Below are 23,172 nucleotides of genomic sequence, written 5' to 3'. Positions count from 1 at the left end.
ATGACCCACAAAAATTCTAGAATCAGTCAGGTACAGTACAGTCAGTCACCTTTATTCCAGGGTTAGAACAAGGCCGTGCACGCTGCAGACAGAGCACAGGCTAGGGGCAACCTCACGGCAGCAGGGGGCGGGGGGGTAGCAGGGTATCAGTCTATTAGGGCAGGTTAGTCTATTTAAAGTTTTGTTTGTTTGTTTGTTTGTTTGTTTGCCCTATGGAGAAACTGCTGAAAAGCACCCTCTCTTTCCTGTTTCTTCCATAAGGAAAGCTCCATCTCACCTTTGCTCTCATAGATCATCCTAGATGGAAGGACAGTGTATGCTTATTTTCCTTTCTCCCAGTTGTACAAGTATCTCTTTTCTTAAAGGAGAAGCCAGTCAGGACTAGGGAGACTTAGGAAGGACCTTTAAGGCAAAACTGGAGTCTTCGAGGTGTGTGTATTAAGGCAGGTGTCTGCAGCAGTGGCCAGAGGGATGGGCAGACTGGGCTGGGCTAGGAGTCGAGGGTGCTCTAGCCAGTCTGGCTTCTTCCCTCTTCTGACAGCCTGACCTCCCCTCCCTGGGAAGCTTTGCTCCCATATCCTAGAAGCTCCTACCTTCAACTTCCTCTATATAGTGTCTGAGCGTGCATGTAAGTTTAATGTTTGCTGTGGTTGGTTTAAATGCTTTCTGTTCTGTTTGGACTATGTAACAACGTGACTGCCACTCCCTTCACTGTGGCATTCCCTCCCACTCCTGCTCTGGCCTAGACAATAAGTTAATGCTCAAAACCACAAAAAAGGGCAGACATGGCAGTGCGGGTTTAATATACATATATGTAGAATATATATGTACACACAGTTAGCACGGTCAAGATGGGGAAGGGCATCTTGGGACAGGTAGGAGGCTGGGTTCACTCACTGTACTCTAGTGACTTGGCTTGGAGGCATCCACAAACCCAAATGAGAAAGGTCCAAGTCCCTTCCTGGATTAAATTGGGGTGGTAATCAGTGTCAGTGCAGAGGAAACCACTATAACTAACTTCTTTCTTGGTTGGGGAATTCTAAACTGGAGAGTGTGAAGGTTGCCTTGTTGGGACCCTGTAGGTTTGGGCAGGTTGAGGTTAAGACCTACAGATCTCATTCCCCAACCTCCCTCGGCTCAGGGTCAGTATATTCAACAGTCTGTGTTGAGGAATGGAATACAAAGTGGGCCTGTCTCTGTCTGCATCCCCGTCTCAGTCAGGCTCAGTAGTGCATGGGTCCCAGCATAGTCTCTCCAGAGCAGAAGTTGGGGACATCAAATGCTGGCTTCTCCGTGGGGTTTGATTTTGGGGGGGAGGGGGCAGGAAAGGATCTAGTGGTCTTCTCATTAAGATTTCTGGCTCCTATCTATCCCAGGCCTGTGACAAAGGCCTAAAAGAGGGCCTGCTGGCACTCAGAACCTCAGCCTAAGGAATAGCCGGAAACTGGGTTCTAGCCAGTCCAGCACAGGTTTACAAACACTGAATTCTGGCTCTTCTTCCCCTCCCAGCTAGAGGCTGAGTAGCTCTTATCTTCTTCCCCATTGGTTTTCTATAGTTCTAACCATCTCTTCCATACCTCATCTTCACCTTAGTTCCTCAGTGTAGGAAAATGCAGGTCCTTCTGCTTCCATACTTGAAAGATGTGGGGGAAGAGAGGAGAAAAGGGGAGGAGGAGGAACGTGCCAACTTCTATTTACATAGAAATAGCGTCCACCTCCCCTATCGTGGGGAAATTAAGCTCCCCTCCCCTGACTCCAGTCCCCTCATGAGGAGGAGGAACTAGATGAGCTAGACAGACAGACAGCCAGAGCGTGTGAACACGCACACACACGCGCATAGTAAGGGGGTTAGGACCAAGTTAGTAAGTGGGTACGGGGCAGGGGGGTTGCCCTAGCCCCTCCCATTGAGGATGGGGAAGGGAGTGGTCTGATGAAGATCCAACCTTCCTCCTCTTCCTCCCCCTTGCTCAGGCCTTCTTTGGTGGGGGAGCCAATTTGATGATTTCTTCCTCAGAGGGCTGCCGGATAATGTCTGGAAAAGCAAAGACGGGGTGTGTCCAGGGATGGAAGTTGCCAGGCAGGCCCACTGAGCATCAATCTCCACTCCCCAAATTCTGGATGATTCTCTACTCTAGGAATATAGTCAGAGGGGAGAAGCAGAAGAGTAGCCATGCCAGAGGCATGGTCTGTTACCTTTGTACTTCTTGGCACTGGGGATACGGGTTAGCTTGGTATCCAGCTCATCCTCCTCCGAGATCTTCAACACACGGGTTCTGTAGTCAACCACCATAGTGAGTAGATCAGGACGGCGGGATATCTCAAAGATGTGCTCAATGTAGGATAGGTTGTCTGGAGGAAGGCAGCAGCTTGAGTCAGAGCTAGGCTATAGAGGTCAACTTCTACCCTGTCAAACTGGTATTCTTGAACCAACCCTTGAGTTGCTTCTGCTGGTTACTGGTTGGTTACAGTGAAAAAGGGGGGCTATCAAGCCAGTAAAGGAAAGTTTGAGGCAGCCAAACAGTTCCAAGGACTGGTCCTAGGGAGGACAGGTATCAGTGAAATTTTAAAGACTGGGCTAGATAGATATCAAGTCTATCCTTAGGGAAGGGACAGTGGAAAAGTTGTTTTCAAAATGACCTCCCCCTAGCCTGCCCTTTGTCTACTTTCCTTCCAAGTGAGTGTCAGGGAGAATTCCCAGACACCACGTGTGAAACAGGAGGATGAGATTTAGAGCCAAGCAAAGAGGCTCTGAGCCCAGTAAGAGAAGGGACTTCAGAGGGTAAGCAGTGACTGACAGTGGTCTGAGAAGACCCTGTAACCATCCGCTCATCAGCCTCCTGCCCCGACTGTGGCAATAGTCTGCATCGTGACGGGTCCTCATCAGTTTCCCTCCGTTACCTAAGTACCACAGCCAGAATAGTCCAGACAAAGGACTCTGAGGTCACTTCCCTCTGAAACGCCTGTAACTCAAGATTTACGTTCTCAGCTCCCTCTAATCAGACCCAGTCTCTTTAGTCCAGCCAAGCTACACTGCTTTTCTTTCCTTAACGGGTTCTCTGGATTCTACCTTAGGAATCCCACTTTCCTTTGGGGGCAGTCTATGATCATCATCGTGTGGGCATGTGGGTGGAGGTCAGCGGGCAACTGTTGGTTCCCCTCTTTCACTGAGAGCCCTAGGCCCTTGGTGGGCATGCACAGCAAGTACTTTTGCCTGCTATTTTGCCCTGGGACCGTCCTACACACCATTTCACCCTGCAAGCCGCAGCTGTGTGTGACTGCGCTAAGCCAGTGTCTCCCTCCTAGTTTTAAAAAGCAGTAGTCCTAAAAGTAGGTAAGAAAACTTGGTTTTAAGTTTTACCACTTTAAATTGTTTTCATGTGCTGTTATATATGTAGTGATAGCACAGAAGTATTGAAAATCATTTTGTACTAATAAGGGCCATACATGAAGCATGTCTAAGGATTCCTGCCCTAGAGCCCTGCAGTCTCTTCAGTGCATATCCTTTACCCTGTCCCATCGTAGGGGTTCACTTTGTATAAGAGGCTTGTGTTGGTTTCTATTTGCTGAATGAACAGAGAGCCCCCTCCACAACCTTTGTCCAGCTTGTTGTGGCTCTCCAGGAAGCTAAACCAGGCACTGCCCGTAGTGATCTCCTCACTCTTCTCACTGGGGATGTCCTCCTTGCAGGCTGACTTGAGCTGTTCCAGATCTTCGAGGGTGATGTTGTTGGTCAGGTCCTGAAGGAGAGTCCCGTACTCTGCCATGACTGGAGGTCAGGGCAATAAAGGGAGAGGAAGCTGAGCTTAGTGTATGGGATCTGGTTCACTTACTGCCAGTACTTATCTGCGCCTTGCCCCCACCCCCAACACGTACACATGAGTGCACACTTTGTCCCGCCAGGGTGGTATGTACCAAAAATGTGGAGGTTTAGGAGAAAGAGCAAGTCTGGAAAGAGAAAAGGAAAACCTCTGACACACAAGAAGTAACTTAGGAAAGCTAGGAGCCTAGAGTGACAAGTCATAACCCCCCCCCCCCATACACATACAATCTTTTTCTTTTTCCCTCCCTTAACAGTAACCCTGGCAACGGCTCCCCTGACTGAGGAGGCGGTTACCATGGCAACATTCTCCAGACTTTGTTGCAGTCTCCAGGTCCCCCCTCCCCAATTGCCCCACCTACCTACAACTCCTCCCCCTGCCACACACAGGCTTGCCTAGAAGTGAGAGGCTAAAAAGGCTTGGTGGAAGCCCTTGCATTCTCTTCCATTCTTCCCCAGAAGTAAAGGGGTCCCTCATTTCATCTTCCCACCACCCCACTAATGACTCATTTTGGATGGATGCCTAGTTACTTGGCCTGATGGATTCCTGTCCCCCCATGCTTACCCCTGCATTACAGTATTAAGTCTTAGGGTAGCAGGAGCAGTGGGCCACCCCTGCTTTGTGGAGCCCATTTTTTCCCTTGATAGTTTACTAGGCCCCAACTCAGCCCTCTCTCCTAGCCTTTGTGCTGTGCCTGCAGCCCCCGCGCCCAAGAATACCAAGCGGCTGGCTCTGGCCCCCTGCCCAGTTCCCAGGCAGGCTGGGTGATAGGGGGAGGGGAGTCTAGATGTAGCTTTCAGAAATCTGGCAGGAAGGGGGCTGCTAACCTTTTATCAACATCCTCTGATATTACTTGCAACCTGGCTTCCCACAGGCAAGGTTAGACTTTACGTAGGCCTTCATACCATGCCTCTCATGATCCTTAGGTCAGGAAGAAAATTCAAGGACACTCTTCACTAAAATAGGTACTATAGCTAAAATAGAAAGGTCAGACCTGAGGCTGGGGAGATGGCTTAGTGATTAAGGACACTGGCTGCTCTTCTAGAGGACCTAGGTTCAATTCCCAGCACCCACATGGCAACTCTTAACTGTAACTCCTGTTCCAGGGGATCCAACACCCTCACATGGATATAGATGCAAGCAAAACGCCAATGCACATTAAAAAAAAAATTATTTTTTTAAAGTAAAGCAGACCTTAGAATGAACTTTGTGGATCTGATAAATGTAAAACTCCAGTGGTAAGCTAAAATCAGTGACCTAACTGAGCATAGTGACCTATGTCTGTAGTTCCAACATTCAAGAGTCTAAGGCAGAATTCCAAGTTTAAGGTTAGCCTGGACTAGATAGTAAAACCTTGTTTCAAATAAGGAACTGTTTTCTGCAATGAGTATATATTTTTATATTCGGAAAATTCAAGCATTAAAAAAGGAACTACATCATAAACATTCTGTGGTTAGACCAAAAGGTAGGCAAGAAACTGAATGGCCTTGGACCTGACCAAAGCTGCCCATGCATCATCCAATACTGAGCTGGAGCTGGCAGATCAAAGGGGCAGGTTGACAAACCTGTTTTCCTCGTTTCTAATCTCTCCTGTAGGGGAACTGAGGCAGAGCTGTGGGCATTGCGTGTAAGTGTGGACCCAGAAGTCCCTATTCCCAGCCCCCGTCTTTGACCAGAAGAAACAAATCTCCCTCGGTGGCAGGCACTGTGACACAAACAATAAGCCAGACAGCAGGGCCAGCACGACCCCTGGAAGAATTGGTCAGAAACATTTTTACTTGCACACCCAGGTGCCACCAGACAGAAGGGCCCAGCGGTGGTCCTACCAGGCAGGGCCAGGGACAATGCTCTCTGACTGTCAGCACCAGGAACCATCTCTGCCTTGAAATCTAGGTCACACAGCAGCAAGCTCGAGCCCAGCCCCGCCTCCACTGATAATCCTAGGGCAGAAAAGGGGATGTGGGGGAGGGGCTAGAAGAGTAGCATAGGATGGAGACAGACCCTGCCCCAAATGAGGCACTAGGACCAAAGCCTCACTGGGAAAGGGGTCAGATTGCCTTGATTTCACAGGGAAGAAGAGTTTGTAAATATGAGAGCTGTTGTGGGGGAAAGTGTGTAGCGCTGTGTGTGAATCTCTCAGGAGGAGTTAAGATTTAGGGCTCTGGATCTAAAACAGATCTACTGGGGAGGTAGGCGGGAAGGGATTAATGTGTGTAACACACACACCCACAAGGGTTGGGGGCAGTGGGTAGGAGCTTTCCAAGAGTAAAACACACAAGGAGGCCCTTAAGAGGAATGTGGTGGTAATATATAAAATGGCTAGGGGGGAGAGCATGTACATGTGTGTATGTGCACACTGAGTTCCTGGGTGAGAACAGTTATGTGGAAGATACAGTAGGTGCGTTTGGATGTTCTGGTAATGGAGGTATGTTCAGCACTAGCTGTGAGCTTATGTGGGATGTATGTTTGTGTTTGAACCAGTTGAGAGAATATGCAGAAAAATGTAAGTACAGACTCACATCCAGAGGGGTGAGGGGAACCCACGATATGACCGAAGAGAGCTAGCCTTGGGAAAGGCTGCACATGAGGAATGCAGTGTGTACGGTGGAGTGTGTGTATGGCGGAGGTGGGGGGGGTGTTAAAGCACAGAGTCCACAAGGCTGAAGCCTCCACTCAGCTGTTACCATAGCAACCTCAATTCAGGGCAAAACCGCCACCCCACCACCCTCAGTCATCAGGACAATGACACCACCGATGGGAAACGTATGGAGAGGGACAGAAAAGATAGGAATGGGGGCTCGTGAGGGAGCGTGAAGGAGAATCTGAAGCTACCATTTGCCAGGTGTGGCAGCAGCAAGGGCAGAGTAGTCAGGGGACATTTTTTTAGGGCAGAGCTAGGCGGGACTCCCCTACATGACTTTCAGGTTTCACTAATCAGCTATTATCCCTGGCTAGTTGGTCTGGTTATGGCAGAGCTTGGCAGAGCTTGCCTCGTTCATCTTCACCAAAGATTTAGAATTTCTAAGGGCCTGTCGAGAAGTCTGCCTTCCTGGCTCTGAAAAGTTCTCATCTCTCCGCAGCACAGAGAGCTCAGGAACACCGCCGGGTGGAGGCCATTCTCGGGGCAGGATACCAGGGCAGGAACTGGAGCTGAGGCTGCCAGGAAGTCAGTTCCCTTCCCTCACAGCTCATTTTGTATTCTGCTCACTGCTTCCTCACACCTTCCTTCCTTCCTTCCTCCCTACCTCTCCTCAGCTGGCTCTAGGCATAGTCTTGACCACTGAGGATGCTGGGGAAGAAGGAGCCTTTTAGAAGGAAGGACTGGGGAGATAGCACTGGACAAGAAGCAAGCCACAAGACTGCCTGGAGAAGCCCGGCGCATAGTTAAGCACCTGTGGTGGAGGTGGCGCACCAAAGACACCAAAACAATTGGAGTCTTTGTGGTAGATTATCTCCTGCCCCCAGCATTGGGTTCCATATAGGAAACCTAAAAAGGAAGCTTGAGGATTAGATTTTACCCCTCCCTCCACATCTGTTACAGCTGTTGGAGGCCGAGGGAAGGGGCCATCCTAAACAAATGCAAGGACTTGAAGGTCCCTCTAATGGGCAGGAGGGGATTCCGAGGCACCCAAGTCAGTCCTGTCTGGAGCTGGGAGCTGGAGGAAGTAATCAGCGGAAACAGGTGGGAAGGGGTGCCTAGGAGTGTAACTCTGTAATTTAAGTGACGTCGGGGCCCCACATCCAAGCAGAACTCAGCAGTTTCTTTCTTTCAGTATCTTAACCGACTTCTTCCCTAACCTTTTGGTCCAGCTTTGGAGATCTCACCACACACTCTTCTTTCATCCTGTAACAAAGAGGGCTTTACAGTTCCAAGGTCAGCCTTCGGGAGGAGGACTCCAAAATGTACGTCGAAGAAGACAAACAGGTTGCCTCTGGGACTGGAAAGGGCCATGCCCAAGGTGGAGGGAGCCACAGATAGCTGGCACTGGATTGAGCAGGACTGTGAGCAGGGAAGGGGCCCTGGGCCTCTCCCTCGACTAGCTGTCCTTCCCAGCTGTCTCCCTTCCTCATCCAGTTCCTTCCTCCTTAGTCATCTTTAGTTTCCTTTTCTACCTCTTTCAGCTCCCTTCTCTAACGGCACCTTGAGCTTGCTAGGCTAAATTCCCAACCCCCTTTTACGTCTTCAGTGGACATTCATACCTTCTGTCTCTTCCTAGTCACTCATCACGAGACTCAGGTGTCCCCACCTTAATACCCAGAGCTACCCTAAGGAAGGGATGAGCTTCCCTCCTGAATGAGAAAAAGTTTGACGGGAAGGAATAGATGGTTGGTTACTGAATAGATAATGGTTAGCTAACGACTAGCTGGTGAAGACAGCTATGTTGACATTGTACATGAAGATCTGTGTGTGAGGTATAGTGTGAGTCTGTGACCTCAAGTATGAAGTATATGACACCTGCTGAGCACAGGTGTGGTGTATAGTAGGCAACCAGAGAAGCTGGCAGCCTAAGGCATGCTGGCAGTTTCCCCACTGGAGTATTTAACCGCAAAGGGAAGAGCAATTAACACTAATCGCTCATACAGCCTGGGGGCCAGACACATAACCTAGAGAAACAGGACACACATGTTCACATGTTCCTTCTAAACCCTTGCCTTCTTCACCCTCCCAAAGTTCTGATCCTCTTGAACCTACACCCCAGCATTCTTCTGGTTCCTCTGGCCACCCCTTTCTCTCCGTGGTTCCCTCTATGGATCTCTGTCCTTTCTCCATGCCTGTCTCCTCACAACCCCCCAACACACACACACACACACACACACACACACACACACACACACACACACACACACACGGGTTCCATCCTTGGCTGACTCATTTTTTTCACCCTCTCTTGCTTCTACTTCCTCCTCCATCCTTTGGCCACATTGATGCCTAGAATCTAGCCACTCCCAGGTACCCCATGCTCTAAACGTGCAGTCAGCAAGAAAGGTCACAAGAAGCCCCTCACCCAGGTAAGAACACAGGCTCACCAGTCCTTGAGGTATTGTCTACTAAAGCTGTCCATAAAATCTGGGTGTGTTTGTGGTCAGTGGCCCCTCATCCACTACTCAACATTCCTGTTAAGAGGATGTCTCTGTTAAGAGGATGTCTCAGAGCGGCCGGTCAAGGAGACTCCACATGGAAGGCAGTGGGTTGTGGTGGGTGGGTGGGTGGATGCGTAGTGCAGGGATGTTGTGATTTGGTTTGTATGCGAGGATGTGTGTAAGTCACATGGATGTCTGTCACTGTGTGGTTGGCTTTTTTCTTAAACGTGTGTTTGTGTCCCTGTCGGTTTTGACATGGATTTTTTTTTTTTTTAATTAATTAGGGTCTTTACGTAGGCTACATCATTCCTCTGCACCCCCAGCTCCTTCCTCTTTTCCTCCGGGCAAGCTTCCACCAATCCCACTCTCCCCAGACGCAGTAGGCTGGGTGTGAGAGCACACGTACCAGCTGCCCGAGGAACTGAGGCAGGGCTGAGCCGAGCCCGGAGACCGCCTGCAGAGGCGAGTCCGAAGCTAGAGCGAGGAGGGAGGGGCGGGAGCTGGCCTGGCCCGGCCGGCTGGGCGGGAAGCAAGCTACATCCTAATCCCCAGGCCCCATCGGACTCCCAAACTGCTGTTCAGCACAGAATGGGCGGACGAAGCCACTCTGCCTGCAGCACCATCCGGACTCTGGATGCAATGACTTAAACCCCACAGGGCCTGACACGGTGGACCTGTCTGAATCCTCAAGCTCCTCTATTTGTCCCCCGGGTTCAGGATCGTGACCTCTCCAAACCCAGACCCCCAATCTACCCCCTCCCCACGACACATCTCCCCTGTGCCCCCTCTCACCGCCTCCGAGGCTGAGAGCTCAGGGTGCGGGCACTCGTGGGTCCCCGGTTCCTAAGCAGCGTCTGGAGCCTGCTCCTTGGCTCCTGCGCCGCTGCCTCCGCTCCTGCCGCCGCCGCCGCCGCCTCTTCCGCCCGTGGAGCAGAGCCTGAGCCCAGCACCGCCTCACCCCACCCGACTGGCCGGTGATGTCAGAGCCGGGGAGGGGCGGGGGGCGGGGAGCGGCGAGAGGAGGGGGAGGGGAGGCAGGAGGGGACAGGGACTGTGGACCGGGGTTCTGGAAGACTCCTAGGATGCGGACAGTACTGGGCTAGAGTATGAACTCTGCCTCTTTCACTTAAACTGTGGAACAATCCTCAGATTATTTTTTCCCAGTGGGTCGCTTTTCTGCCCCCTGGCCTTTGGATGATCACGGTGGCCAGGACCCCTGGAAGGCGGAAGCAGTTTGGATTGGGGGATTTGGAAAGTCTGTGGCCTCTGACTACTTTGCTTTGGTGTGTGGGAAAACCTCCCTCCTAGCCTTATAGGTCAGAGGATCAGTAGAAAATGATCAAATTTATCCAGGCTAGGAATAGAATGAGGATGGGGGGCAAGGAGCAACAGGGTAATCTCTTTCACTTGGCCTGGAGCCATGATCTCTTCTGGAGAATAGCAGCTGGACCTCTGTGCTCCTGCTGCCTTTCCCAAATATACCCCCACACACTCACTCCCTACACACACACACACACACACACACACACACACACACACACACACACTATGATGTAATTTTATTTTCTGGGGAAAAAAAGCCATGAGCTCAGCATGCAAATATAGACAACTAACAAAGCCACACTTAGCTGTCTCCTAGCTCTGTCCCTCTGCCCAGTGTGATAATCCTCACTTCCCCTCCACATCGGGGACTTTCCTCCCCCAGTCTCAGCCAGACTGAGAGAGGAGAATTAGGGAAGCATCCGATTTTCACCCCCTCTGAAGCATGAGGGATCTCAGCTCACCTCTGGAAGTGTCTGCCCTTGAAAAGTACGACCATCTTCCAGTGTTTGCAAGCCACTAGGACACCCCATCTTGCCTCCGTTCCAGCTTGGCAGAGACCCTTCCAGAAGCCTCAGTGAGTCCTTCCTGTCTTGGGGCCACGCTTCTGGGAGAAGCAGGTCATGTTCCTGCCCACTTAAGTCCCCACAATGCTTCCCTTTGCCCTTCTCCCCCAGTGTGACTGGCCGTTGCCCCTCTGAAGATAGCATACCCTCAGAATTTGTCTTTGTTTCTAATTCTCCCTGTGTTGTAGGGCCAAAGTCTATCTTGTTGAACCATCTTTGAGACTCAGAGGAACTGCACAACATGTCATATTTAAATGAAACGAATCAGGCAGGCAATGAGACACAGAGAATGTGGACGTCATGCTTACTGTTTCCTTAAGTCCATAAAGTTCAGTGTCCTCACCAGCCAGACGAGGATGTTAGTGCCACTAACGGGTTCTTCTGAGAATCAGAAATACTAAGTCTTTAGGGACTGGTACCAGATAGGTGCTTAAAAAGTTGTTTAGTCTGGTATCTGTCACTGACCTATGCTAAACAAACCCCGTAACATTTTTATGATATGACCTAACACCCAATTACTTAGTAGTTATCCATTCTGTGTGAACAGGTTGATTGAATGTTTGGTTTCTGTTCTGTATACTTCTGCCATTTTCTCTAAGAGTGTGGAGAGTGAAAACTTTCCTAACTTCAGGGCTCATTTTTCCATCCTTAGTCATCCACTAACATTCCACTGGCTTCACAAAAACTAGTGCGATGCATCATATGGTGGTACACACCTGTCATGGCAAGATGGGAGGGCTCCCGTCTTGGGCTACATAGTGGTACCCTCTCTGAAGACAACAACCATGTCTCTTTATTTAGAGGCTTATTCAGCAGTTTGGCTCTTCATGCTCCCGACTGTGTGTGTTTACTCCCACCTGAACCTATCCTGGTGGGGTATGGGTCTTTATTCACAAACCTCCAACAGGTCTAAATCCGATGGATGTTCTTTGTTCAAAAGTCAATGCCTCCTCATTACCATGACCGCCACATGGCTCCAGATTCTCCCCACCCCACTGATTATACAGTTTCTGATTAGGGGTGGGGCTCCTTGCCTCTGCCTTTGCATCATCTCCCCTCCCCAAGTCTGTCCTGGTTCTTGCTACTAGTTGAAATTTTGCCCTTCTACCCAAGTTCATAGGATTTAGTTCAAGCACTTGTACAAACCAAACCCAGCACGCTTACCTGACCCCATGGCCACAACTTGAATTTCTCTTCACTTTTCTGACTTCTGGTGCCGCCAAAATGACAAGCACACCCTGCTAATGCCTCCAGTCAGACCCCGCTCTTCAGCTGAAGGTCTTGAGGAGGTTTGCGTCTCTTGTGGAAGTCGCCGAGTCCATTCTTATCCCCCTCTCCTACCTTGCTTTCTTATTCTTTCTCTAAACAAACATGGGGACAATTCTTTTATGCACAATAGAAATGGAGAGAAAGTCTGGGTCCCTGCCTTTAAGACTCAACTTAATGGCGGTGTAACTAAAGAACAGTAACCAAGTGTATTAGGTACAAGAATGGAGCTGTACACAGAAAGTGCAGCAGGGACCCTGGAAGGAGATGGCTGGGCCACCAAAGGTCTGGAGAGACCCTTACTAAGGAAGACAATGGACTCAGTCTTGATGTTCAAATACAGAGCTTCTGGGAGGGCACTATCCAGCAGCAACATAATGAATTGCATATTGCTATGTTATTCTTTAGTTGTTTAGGGTGCTTGTCTTGACTTTTCAGCAAGGCCAGTCAGCACAAGAGCAGGGACAGGCCTGGCACTGTCTGTTCCTCCAGAGCCCAACAACAGCACTGGACAAATACCATGTGTTCAGAAAAGGCTCGTTGACTAGAGGCAGATAAATATCCAGCCTTCCCTGGAATAACTGCCTAGAGAGAGCCCCCACCCCTGCTGATCAGCCCCCTAGCTCACTCCTAACAAGGAACTCACAGTTAAATCTCCCATCCAGTGGTCACCTCCCTCCTGCCATGAGGGTGAGACTCCAGCAGCAGACACTTGCTCATTCTGCCCCAGATCTCTTTATTAAGGCCTTGTGTTTGACCCAAATACATTAACAAAAGATAGGTGAGATACATCCCCGAACACAGTACCTCCTTCCTCCTGGCCAGGGTCAGGACAGTCAGAAAGGTTTAAGATTTGAAAACTGGGAAAACTGTGTTGTTGGTGGGAGGGAAGAGAAGAGAGGACAAGAGAATCAGAACTTATGGGGAGGGACAGGAGAGAAACACATACAGAGGGTATAGGATGAGAAGTGAGAGAGATGAAAGCTGGTCTCTCAGGAAAAGCTGCTCCTTTTCTCGTCAGCAAGGGACACCAGGACCTCAAGCACCCGTATATAGACCACAGCTGGCCCTATAGTAGAGAATGACCCAGCGTCCCGAGGAGCTCAGGGAAGTGCATGGACGGTAGGAAGGTATGGGTAAAGAGCAAGTGGGGCTGGTAGGTGGTTGCCACAGCAACTAATCGTCGTCATCATCATCATCGTCATCATCATCATCATCATCATCATCGTCATCATCATCCTCTGTGTTGATCTCACCCTCCAGCACATCTTCCAGCCAGTCCTCCAGCTCCTCAGCAGAAGGCAGGTCCTCCTCATTGTCCATCTCCATCCATATGCTGTCCGCCTAGGTGGTGGCACAGGTATGGAATGGAGGCTCAGTTTAATACAGCTCTGGACCTGTCCTCCCACTCACTGTGCATCCGCTGTGCATCCCTTCCTTGCCTCTTTCAGTGGCCATAGACACTCTCCTGGTGAAGATCAGAGCTAGAATAGTGATGGGTAGCAGTGGAAAGGAGAGGTGAGCTGGCTAAAGGCCTTCCTTCAGTCTGTCTCCTTTACGGTTGGCACACTGAGCTGCTGCAAGCATGCATCTCTAGCATGTCTGTGATCTGAAAGCATGTTGGCTACTCACGGCCAACAGAGTCAAGTCAGAGATGCCAACACTCTATGGTTTTCATAAAATGATTTTTCTAGTAATAGCTTCAGTGATCTTAAACTCAAACCTGCTATTCACTTTTTTTTTTTTTGCTGTCTTTTTGTTGGTAGTAGTGTTATTTTTATTTATTTATTTGTTTGTTTGTTTATTTATTTATTTCGATAACGATATGCTCTTGATGGAGCACACCTTTAATCCCAGCACTCAGGAGGCAGAGGCAGGTCGATCTCTGAGTTTGAGACAAACCTGGTCAGGACAGCCAGGACTATATGAAAAAACCCTGTCTCAAATGCACCCCCCCCCAAAAAAAAAGTGTACTTGCTTTATAGCCTTGGCTGGCTGGCCCCATAGTCTGCTGTGTAACCCAGGCTGGCTTGGAACTCACTGAAATGCTCCAGCCTTGGCCTCTGTAGTGCTTAGATTACAGGCATGTACCACCATGCCTGCCTTGGCTTTTGTCCTTGAGGCACTTTTTCCCCTCAGTTTGGAGTCCTGCAGTTGCCCCTATTGAAATCTTGTATACTACACGATCTCCATTGAGTTACTACTTTCTCTTCAACTCCACTCCAGGTCTCTCAAGCAGAAGTCACAGCCTTGCTAACATTTTATTTATATTATAAAATCTTCCAGAGCCAGCCTTACGATTGATGGGACAATGTGCCTATTCCATTAGACTGAGAATACCGTGAAAGCAGAATGTGCACACTACTCAGTTCAGCTCAGCAAATACGTATCTGCTAGAAAAGATAGGCTGCTAAAAGGCAGGTTCCCAAAGCCAGTGAGCTCCAAGGGAGCCACAGAGGGAGTAATTTCTAAGAGAAACTTAACAGAGGACAAAGAAGTTGAACTGGACTTTGAAGAATGACCACGTGATTCCAGTGGATGATTCAAATGCTCAGGTCATGCATTCCCACCCCGCAGGTCCAGCCATTAGAGCAGAATGTCTCCTGCTCCTGGGCAGTGTTTGCTTCCTAGTTAGCAGCAGTGTGGAAGAGAACTAGCTATCCTGAGGTGCTGGTGTTCTGTCTAAGGCTATACCACCCTCACCACCCCCACCACCACCCCCCATCCCCTACCCCCGTCTCATCTGATCACGGGAGCAAGGTTGAGCCTGGTTAGTAGTTGGGTGGGAAGATGATCTGGCGCATAGCCAGGGATGAGGAAAGGAAACTCACATCTGTAACATTGACAACTCCTATCTGTGGAGCAGACAAGTCGATGTCAAACGTCTTCTCCCAGTATGGAACCAGCTGTGGAGAGAACCAAATGCATCCACTTAACAGAGGGTGAGAGTTGGACCAGGGATAGAAGGAGGCAGGATGAACTGGCAATGAATGGAGGGCAGTGTAGCCGTGGACCACAAGCTTGTAGGTAACGCTAATCAGTGAAAGGGTAAAAACCTCGAAGCAGAAAGATGAGGAAGGCAGTTTCTCCCTTGGGAAGAGAAGTAGAACAGAAACTCTGCTTTGTTCCTGGGTCTGCTTATGACTGGCTGTGTCCCTTTGGGCAACTCACTTCTCTCTGCAGAGCCCTCAGCTCCTACCTCTCTCTTCTGTTAAGATTTATTTTTCTTACTTTTCAGTTTTTAGCTGAGGATCGAACCCAGGGCCTTGCGCTTGCTAGGCAAGCACTCTACCACTGAGCTAAATCCCCAACCCCTATTTTTCTTACTTTTACTTATATGTGTTTGTATCAGTGTTTACCTTGTATGGATCCCCTGCAGCTGAACAATCACCATACATGGGTGCTGAGAACTGAATTCAGGTCCTCTGGAAGAGCAGCACATGCTCTAACCCCTGAGCCATCTCTCCTGCCCAGTTCCTGCGTGTCTTAATATAAGTACTTTTTTCCTGGCAATCATCAGTATTCTGTCACATTCCTGCTTGCTCGTTTAACAATAAATGTTAGTTGCTGGGGGTGGGGGGTTCTGCTGATTCTCACCCATGTGTTGTGTTGTATCCAGCTGCTCACCAGAGTACTGCTTTTCAGCTCTGGTACCTAATTACCTGTCCCCCTCTGATCTGGGAATCACATATTATATCCCATGCAATTCACTTCTCATCCCCATTCCCCTTGCTCAGGATGCCCTCTGTGTCTACATCGCTCATGAGCATGCAGCAGGCCTAACTTTCTGGGTCTCCAACTAGGATGTATGGATAGGAATTCTGAAACAAAAAAGTCTTCCCAGGCCAAGTCCTCACATTAGGATCCCAGTGCTTGAGGAGGGTCTCTTACCAGCGGGAAGTCATCAGGGTCAATCCAGATGATACTAAGGTCAGGGTTTTCGGTGTTGTCTTGGGCCACAGCCTTGAGAGTCTCTAAGAACTCGTAACCATCTTAGAAGGAGCAGAAGCAAGAAAAGTGAGATGGAGCAGAAAGGAAAAGGAGACAGGAATCCAGGCCTGTTTCCTCGCTTCCTACACCAACACATTTCAAGCCCCAGGCTGCTTGCAAACTCCCAGGAATGCCTTCCCCGTGGGCTCGTGATGTAACAAATACACCACCCACCCCCGGCTTCCCCCAGGCCACCTCAGTGTTCCTTCCTCACCAGGATCAGCTTCCTCTGCAAAGGCCACAATGTGGATTCCATCCAGATCATCCTCCTGTTGGAGGGTGAAGAGAGGAGCAGGGTTAGAGCTGGGAGAGACCTTCTTCTACTCCTGGCCAGCCCCTTGATGTTGCCTGAGTCCGAGTCATGGAATGCCAGCTTGTATTTTCATGGTTGTGCCTCTTTTCTGAGGGACACCCTTTCAACTCTGGGAATCCCTTTACCCTCAGAGTTTGAAACTGCCTTGTCATGTTTGTCATGAGATGTGATCTTCAGTACAAAAACCTTGACTGAGATACTGCCTTTTTTCCCCCTAGCAGAAGGTACAAGGAAGAGCAGGGAGCCACATCTAAGGTCCTGGACCTTTCTAAGCACCAGGTCCTGGAGAGGTACTCACCCAGGTCTCATACATACTCTCAGGCTTCAGTTTCCTCAGAGTTGATCTAGAAGAGAGACAGAGGGTTCCCTACTCAGTGTGGGTGAGAAGAACATCTCCCTCCCAAAGGTCCCCACAGCTGAAGCCATCTCTGGGTCAGGCCTAGGGCATAGACAGCTTGTATCCCAGAACAAAGCCAGCTAGCAAATCTAAGCTCTGGGCATCAGGCCTGGGCCATTGCATGGCTGCTAAACAATGGTTAGTGGGAAGGGAATGGCTGGAAGAGAGACTTTGCGGGGGGGGAAAGGTAAGCACTGGCTATTAGGGTGGTCATTTATTTTTTCATTCACTCATTCAATAAAATTGAATACATAGAATTACAAGCCTAATGTGTGCCAGGCCCTGGGTTCACTTCCTGGTACCTGGAAGGGGGAGGGGCTGAGATACTTTGTAAGTACTGAGTTAAGTATTGGCTAGAGTTAAACTATGCAAACACATCTTGCCCCAATGAAAGAGGCCAGAATCTAATGGGAGAGAGCAAGTGGTATTTAGACTGATGAGTGGGTGCTTCTACCTGTGGAGTCACATGAAGGGAGAGAGTGATGTGTGAGCGTAGGGCAGGGTTTCCCAGCATCTGCACCACTGACACAGGGTGGGGGGAGTATCCTGTGCACTGGAGGATGCTTAATAGGATCTCTGACTTCTAATTACTGAATACCAGCAACACTCCTCACAGCCAAAAATGTCCTGGAAACGTTGCCTAACAGCCACTGGAAGGCAAAATTCTTGCCCCTCTACCTCTGTTGACAGCTGCTAATGTCGCAAATAAGCAAAAGTATGGGACTGAGTTAAAGCTTAAATCCCAGTTCTGACTCTTCTTCCCCTTGACACCTTTCACTGAGGATGATAAGAGAATTAAATTCAACCAATCGAGAGAAGGTGCTGTATAAGTCCCTGGTCAGAACACGGGCACTCATTACTCCTTTGTTGACAAATTACTTCAGTCATAACCAGCCCCACAGTCCCATACACATTTACAGAGGACTTCCTCTGTATAGGGCTCAGAGCTAAGTTCTGGGGTACAAAATATAATGCAGAACACTGAACTAGTGGATCAGTGAGCACCAATGCCAGGAAGTGTATTCATCTCCAGCAGAGGCTGTCTTCCAGGTGGGCTTAAGTTTCCCAGCCCACCTCACAGACTAAGAGGGTTGCTCAGTGCTCACCTCCTGTGCTCCTCCACGAAGTTGACAATCTCCTCTTCACTGTTGGGTTTGTCTGGGATGGTCACAGGCTCGTCCATGAAAGCCTCATAGAAATCGATCTCATTCATCTTCAGGGTCAGCTTCTTTGCCACCTTTGAGGAAGTAGACAAGGGTTGTGGGGTAGGAGATGCAGGGTCAGAGTGAGAACCAGCATAAAGGGGAAACAAGCTGCAGAAAAGAGTCAGGAAATGTGGGTCTGTGTCACCACCACAGTGACACTGGGGGAGTGTCTTCTCTGGATTCATTTACCATGGCAAAAGTGGGCTAGACAATCCAGTGTCCCTCTTCCCTTCAAGTCTATAGGAGAAGGAAGGGATGAGTTTGGGGTGGGAAGCACCAGCGTGTAGAATGGGACCAAGACCCCATCAATTTTGGGAGAGTAGCCTGGAGGCAACTTAAGAGTGTAGGGGGACCCAGTGTGACTACAGGGAAGAGAACCTTGCTGTCGAAGGTAGCGAAGAAAGGGATGTAGGGATGAAACTCTTCAGCTGCATCCTCATAGGCTTTGTAATCTGAAGGGGAAGAAGGGATAGTCATTCTCAGGGTCTGCCAGAGAGAATCATCCCCTCAGCTTCTCTGCAGATCTTTCTTGACATGTGGGTCACAGAATGAGACCCATCCCCTCTAACCTCCAGTTCTCTGAGAATAAAATACAATAGAGTTGTAGAGGAAGTGGTGGAATGTGGGGTGGGGGGTGTTTGGGAATGCCTCGGAGTACAGGGAGACAGGACAGATGAAGGAACTGACCATCAGAAGGAAGGAGAGGGACAGGAAGTTCAGAGCCAAAGAAGGCAGGAGGGCATGTGGAATGCAGAGTCAGAGAGGGGAGCGGGGGAGCTGTTACCCACGCTCTGAGTCTTTGCTCTTGAAGTAGCCAATGAGTTTGATCTCATCCTCAATATTCTCAAAGGCCTGCAGCTCCCGTTCACCTTCAATCAATTCCACAGGGTCTTCCAGGACCTGGAAGAACAAGACCATTGAGGAGACCATTTCTGTTCTCATTGATAGGATCCAGAGAGGCATCTAGGGGAAAGACAGGGCACTAGAAGAGGAGTCAGATGTCGGCAGGGGTGGGCATGTGGCCCGTGGGTTGTACACTGCTAACAGTATATGTGCATGGTCTAGATGTTGTGAAATGTGTGTGATGTGTATGTTCTGTATCTTCTATTTGGCATGGAATATATGTTTGTGATATGTTGTTGTATGTGTATGTGTGGTTTATTTATGGGTCTGATGTGTATGGTATATGTCTGATATAAATTATATATGTTGCATGTTTGTGTGTCATGTGTGCTGCATATGAGTGTGCATTGTATGTATGTTTGTTTGGTATATGTGGTACATATATATGATGTGTGTTACATGTGCTTGAGCATTTATGCATGGTATGTGTATTTTTTTGTGTGCATTGTGTCTGATCTATGTGATATGTATGTGATATCTACTTTATGTTGCATGTGGTATGTGCGCAACGTATGTAGTATATGTGTGTCTGGTTTGTGGTGTCTATGGTGTGTATGTAGGATGTAGGGTAGATTAGTAGAGACTAAGGGGCATTGGAAATGTAAAAGCTATCAGGCTGAGGGAACCCTTACATCAAGCAGAAATTCCACCAGAGTGTCCGCAGAAAATTCGCCATCATACTCGATGACTTCATCTCCTTTAAACACGTACACACTGTCCTCTTCAGTTAGTCCTAAGGAACGCATGGGAGGTGAGCTATGACCCCAGGCTTCCCTGAGTCTAACTTCTGGTTACAACCTACTTGCTAACCCAGTAGACTCATCCTCCTCCACCTCTCCATTTCTCTCCCCGACCCATCTTCAATAATCCTTTAAGCCCTGCATTATTCCCATGTCCATGTCTCTGAATCTCCTTCAGGAGCTAGCCTCACAGCTGAGAAGGCTAAGAGGCTGGGGCAAGGAGTGGGGTGGGGGAGCAGGTGGAGTCTGAGGGGAGGAAACCGGAAAGATGCAGATTGTATCAACACGGCTCCCTTGCTCTGCCTAGACAGCCGGGGACGAATGTTCCTGCCAGCAGTGTCTCTAACTATTGCGGTCCAGATGACTTGTTGCTGCTACCCTTCCCCCATCCACATCCGGTGTCCAGCCTGTGCTGCCGCCTGGTGGCGGGTGATGTGACATCTGGGCTCTGCTAAGAGGGGGGAGGGGGAGGAAAGGGAGGGAGGAGTTGAAAAAGGACTTTGCAGACTATCTCTCTGTTATACCTTTTCTTTCCTCTGGGGTGTGTGTGTGTGTGTGTGTGTGTGTGTGTGTGTGTGTTTTAAAACTAAATTATTTAGGTTACTTTACAAAGTAAAGTATCTACACGCATTTTTTTTTTCACTATGTAACCCAGAAGGCTTTGAGCCCACAATACTGCTGCCTCATCCTCCCAAGTATGACGAGAATGAGCCACCGTGCCCATCCTTAGCCATTTTCTAGATAAGCAGAAAGAAGGCCACCACCCCACCCCGCTCCATCTCATTCTGGGATTGGAGCATGCGTGGGTCTCTATACAGAATAGCCCCTGATCTCAGACTGCCCTCCAGCTTCAGAATAGATACCTTAGAAGAGCTGCTGAGCCCCTCAGGTCCCCCATGCCCTCCACCTAGGCCTCTCTGGTCTTGCCCCTCTTCCCCACACCCCCTTACCCAGTTTCTTGGCCACAGCTGCATCCTTCTCAGAGTCCACCAGGCCGAAGCCAACACCCTTGTCTTCTAGGACTTGGGCTGCTAACTGGAAGAAGGAGTCAGAATTAAAATTAGCCCCTAGAATTCTTATTAACCCCTTCCCCATGTAACGCTTTCCCATCATCAGGGCAACTGAGAGACGAGAAGCTCAAACATTGACCTTGACCATTTGTTAAGATCCAGACTATTCCCAGACACCCTATAATCCTAGCCTGTCTGTGATTCATTTTTTTACATGAACATTAGTGTTTTGCCTGCACATATGTCTGTGTGAGGGTGTCAGGTCCCTTAGATCTGGAGTTACAGTTATGAGCTGCCATGTGGGTGCTGGGAATTGAACCCGGAGCCTTTGGAAGAGTGGTCAGTGATCTTAACCTCAGAGCCACCTCTCCAGCCCTTTGATTCAGCCTTTTAAAAGATCATGCGTGTTCACTGCTCATTGCAATGTCCCTGAGGGAAGCTGAGGAGTCTCACCTTCCATGAAAGGCTGGGCAGATCCTGCCTTCCATCCTAATCGAAAGCCAAACTCAGCCTAGGGGAATTCGGGATCCTCAAGTAACTCCCAGAGTGAGAACAGCGGAGGATGGGGGCAGGGGGAGCTGGCCATGCTGTTGAGGGGTGGGAAAGGCCGGACAGTCAAGAGGTCACCATTCATAACCCCTGGGGAGAGAGCTATTGGCAGAAACTAAGCAGCTCTCCTCATCTTCTGGGCCCATCTCCTCCTTCCTGTAGCCCTGTAGCATCTAGCCAGTCCCACAAGCCTCCCCACCCAGCACTGCACCCCGATTCTTTCTGCCGTGGGCAGCAGGGCCCCACCCAGCACTGCAGCACACTGATTCTTAGGGGAACGGAAGGGCGGGTGGCAGGTGGATGGCAGAGGCTACTGAGCACTCAGGATAAAAATACTTGGCTCATTAATCAGACAGCGGTTTCCAGAGCCCGACAGGGCTCACAGAAATGCAAGCCTGGGGCCTGGTGTCTTATCCTGAAATATTCCAAGCTCTATACAAAGTGGGGCCTCTCTGTATCACCAAGCCAGAGCAGGGCCCAGGGAAGTTCAGACAGGGAAACACAAACATATCCCGGCTCCCTTAAGGATGTGTGTGGCCATGCATCCCAATCATAAAGCTTCCTTCCTCCTTTTTTTTTTTGTATTAATCGTCTCTACTGTGGGTAAAGTCAGACTGGGGGGAAAAGAAGTCTCTTCTCTGAAAGAGAAGATGGGGAAAGCATGCTGAAGCCTTCTTCAACCTAAGAATTTTCTAGTGAGGACTTTTGTTTGACCCAGTAGGGACAAAAGAGGAATTGGAGGAGGCAGAGGGACTGGGCTGGGAGGCCCATGGGAGGCCTCTACAAACTATTTAACTATATAGTCACTTAACTGTGTAGTCAGTTAGAGGTGAATAAAATATCAATCATGTTTGTATTCCTGCTGTTTGGGTGTTGGGGTACAGCCCCAGGAGTGTGAGAGGAGCATATTTTGGCTAGGAGAATGTATTGGTGGTATGGAACACAATGCATGGTACTGCACACAGTGCCCCCCCCCTGCCCCGCCCCATCCCAGCCAAGCCTAGTGCCCCTGCCTCCTACAGTACAGAGCGGGCAGACCCCTACAGCTCCTGTGCCAAAAGGGTAGGACCTTGGTCCCTGAGTCTCTTTCTTTTGGCTAAGGCCGCATTCCAGTCATGCTCTCTGTGAAGACAAAGACCCTATGATGCTCTTATCCCAGCCGCCACCCTCAGACGTGGGGCTCACAGAGGGGACTGGGCATGCTCTTCAGGCCTGCTTTCCTCTACTCACCTCCAGGATTAGCTCCTCCATCTCAAATTGTCTTTGGGAGGCCTTGTCGTCCTCAGGGGGCTCATGGTAGAGGAGGGCCAGCACCTCATACTTCTTGAACACATTCTTGTAGTTCTTTGCATTCACATTGATCACACGGTCCACACCGTCGTATTCAGGGAAGTCCAGCCCTTCCTCCCCCTGGACCCCTGACTTGGGGGTCCCTAGCACCAGTACAAACAGCAGGGCTAGCCGCAGCTTGGCCACTGCCCTGGCCCCCATCCTGACGGTAGCTCTCATGGAAGTAGTGGGATCTGGGTCTGCTCTCCTGGTTCAGAGGAGGTTAGCTGAGATAGGGAGGTACCCCTGGATACAGAATCCTGAGTTAGGGGCTCCAGGTGGGGGTGGGGTAGGGAGTGGGCCAGAGCAGTGGACAGAGGACACTGCTGGGTCCCGAATAGACTGCCGACAGAGCCAGGTGAAGAAGGGTCAGGAGGAGGGACAGGGGCAGGGGCAGGGGCGGGCAGGGAACCGGAGCTGCCCCTTGAAACTGGCACCCCTCCGTCCCCACCTGGTCCTGTCTAAATATGTCTCTGCGGTTGGCAGGAGAGATGGATAACCTTCTGGGGCCAGGGCAGCTCCAGGAGAGCCTGAATCCTCCCGCCTCCTACCCCTCTTCCCTAGGCTCCCAACAGCTCCTTCCTCCCCCTCCCCCAGTGTCCAGGGCTCCTCAGCCCCTGGCCCCATGCGGGCCTAAGAGCTCATCGCCATATTAAGAAAGGGAAAGGGAGAGATGCCGGATCT

General features: G+C 49.9%; 2 protein-coding genes across 2 annotated transcripts; both read right to left on the bottom strand.

The window, feature by feature from the left end:
• Nucleotides 1-31: 31 nt before the first annotated feature.
• Nucleotides 32-9,905, bottom strand: Pea15 (proliferation and apoptosis adaptor protein 15). The gene is made up of 4 exons (XM_036202758.1): nt 9,693-9,905; nt 3,593-3,766; nt 2,194-2,349; nt 32-2,032 (listed from the first exon to the last, which is right to left on the bottom strand). The coding sequence occupies exons 2-4, from the start codon at nt 3,762-3,764 to the stop codon at nt 1,968-1,970; spliced, it is 393 nt and encodes a 130-aa protein (XP_036058651.1). The 5' UTR covers nt 3,765-3,766; nt 9,693-9,905; the 3' UTR covers nt 32-1,967.
• Nucleotides 9,906-12,768: 2,863 nt separating this feature from the next.
• Nucleotides 12,769-22,868, bottom strand: Casq1 (calsequestrin 1). The gene is made up of 11 exons (XM_036202748.1): nt 22,390-22,868; nt 20,551-20,635; nt 19,493-19,593; nt 18,746-18,857; nt 18,336-18,409; nt 17,859-17,989; nt 16,654-16,699; nt 16,257-16,311; nt 15,944-16,044; nt 14,884-14,958; nt 12,769-13,396 (listed from the first exon to the last, which is right to left on the bottom strand). Exons 1-11 carry the CDS (start codon nt 22,666-22,668, stop codon nt 13,229-13,231), a joined length of 1,227 nt encoding a protein of 408 aa, XP_036058641.1. The 5' UTR covers nt 22,669-22,868; the 3' UTR covers nt 12,769-13,228.
• Between the last annotated feature and the right edge of the window lie 304 nt (nt 22,869-23,172).

Source organism: Onychomys torridus, chromosome 11 (assembly GCF_903995425.1).
Source record: "Onychomys torridus chromosome 11, mOncTor1.1, whole genome shotgun sequence".
NCBI lineage: Eukaryota > Metazoa > Chordata > Mammalia > Rodentia > Cricetidae > Onychomys > Onychomys torridus.
Note: the sequence above shows the minus strand (reverse complement) of the source record. Positions and strands in the feature narration are given on the sequence as shown.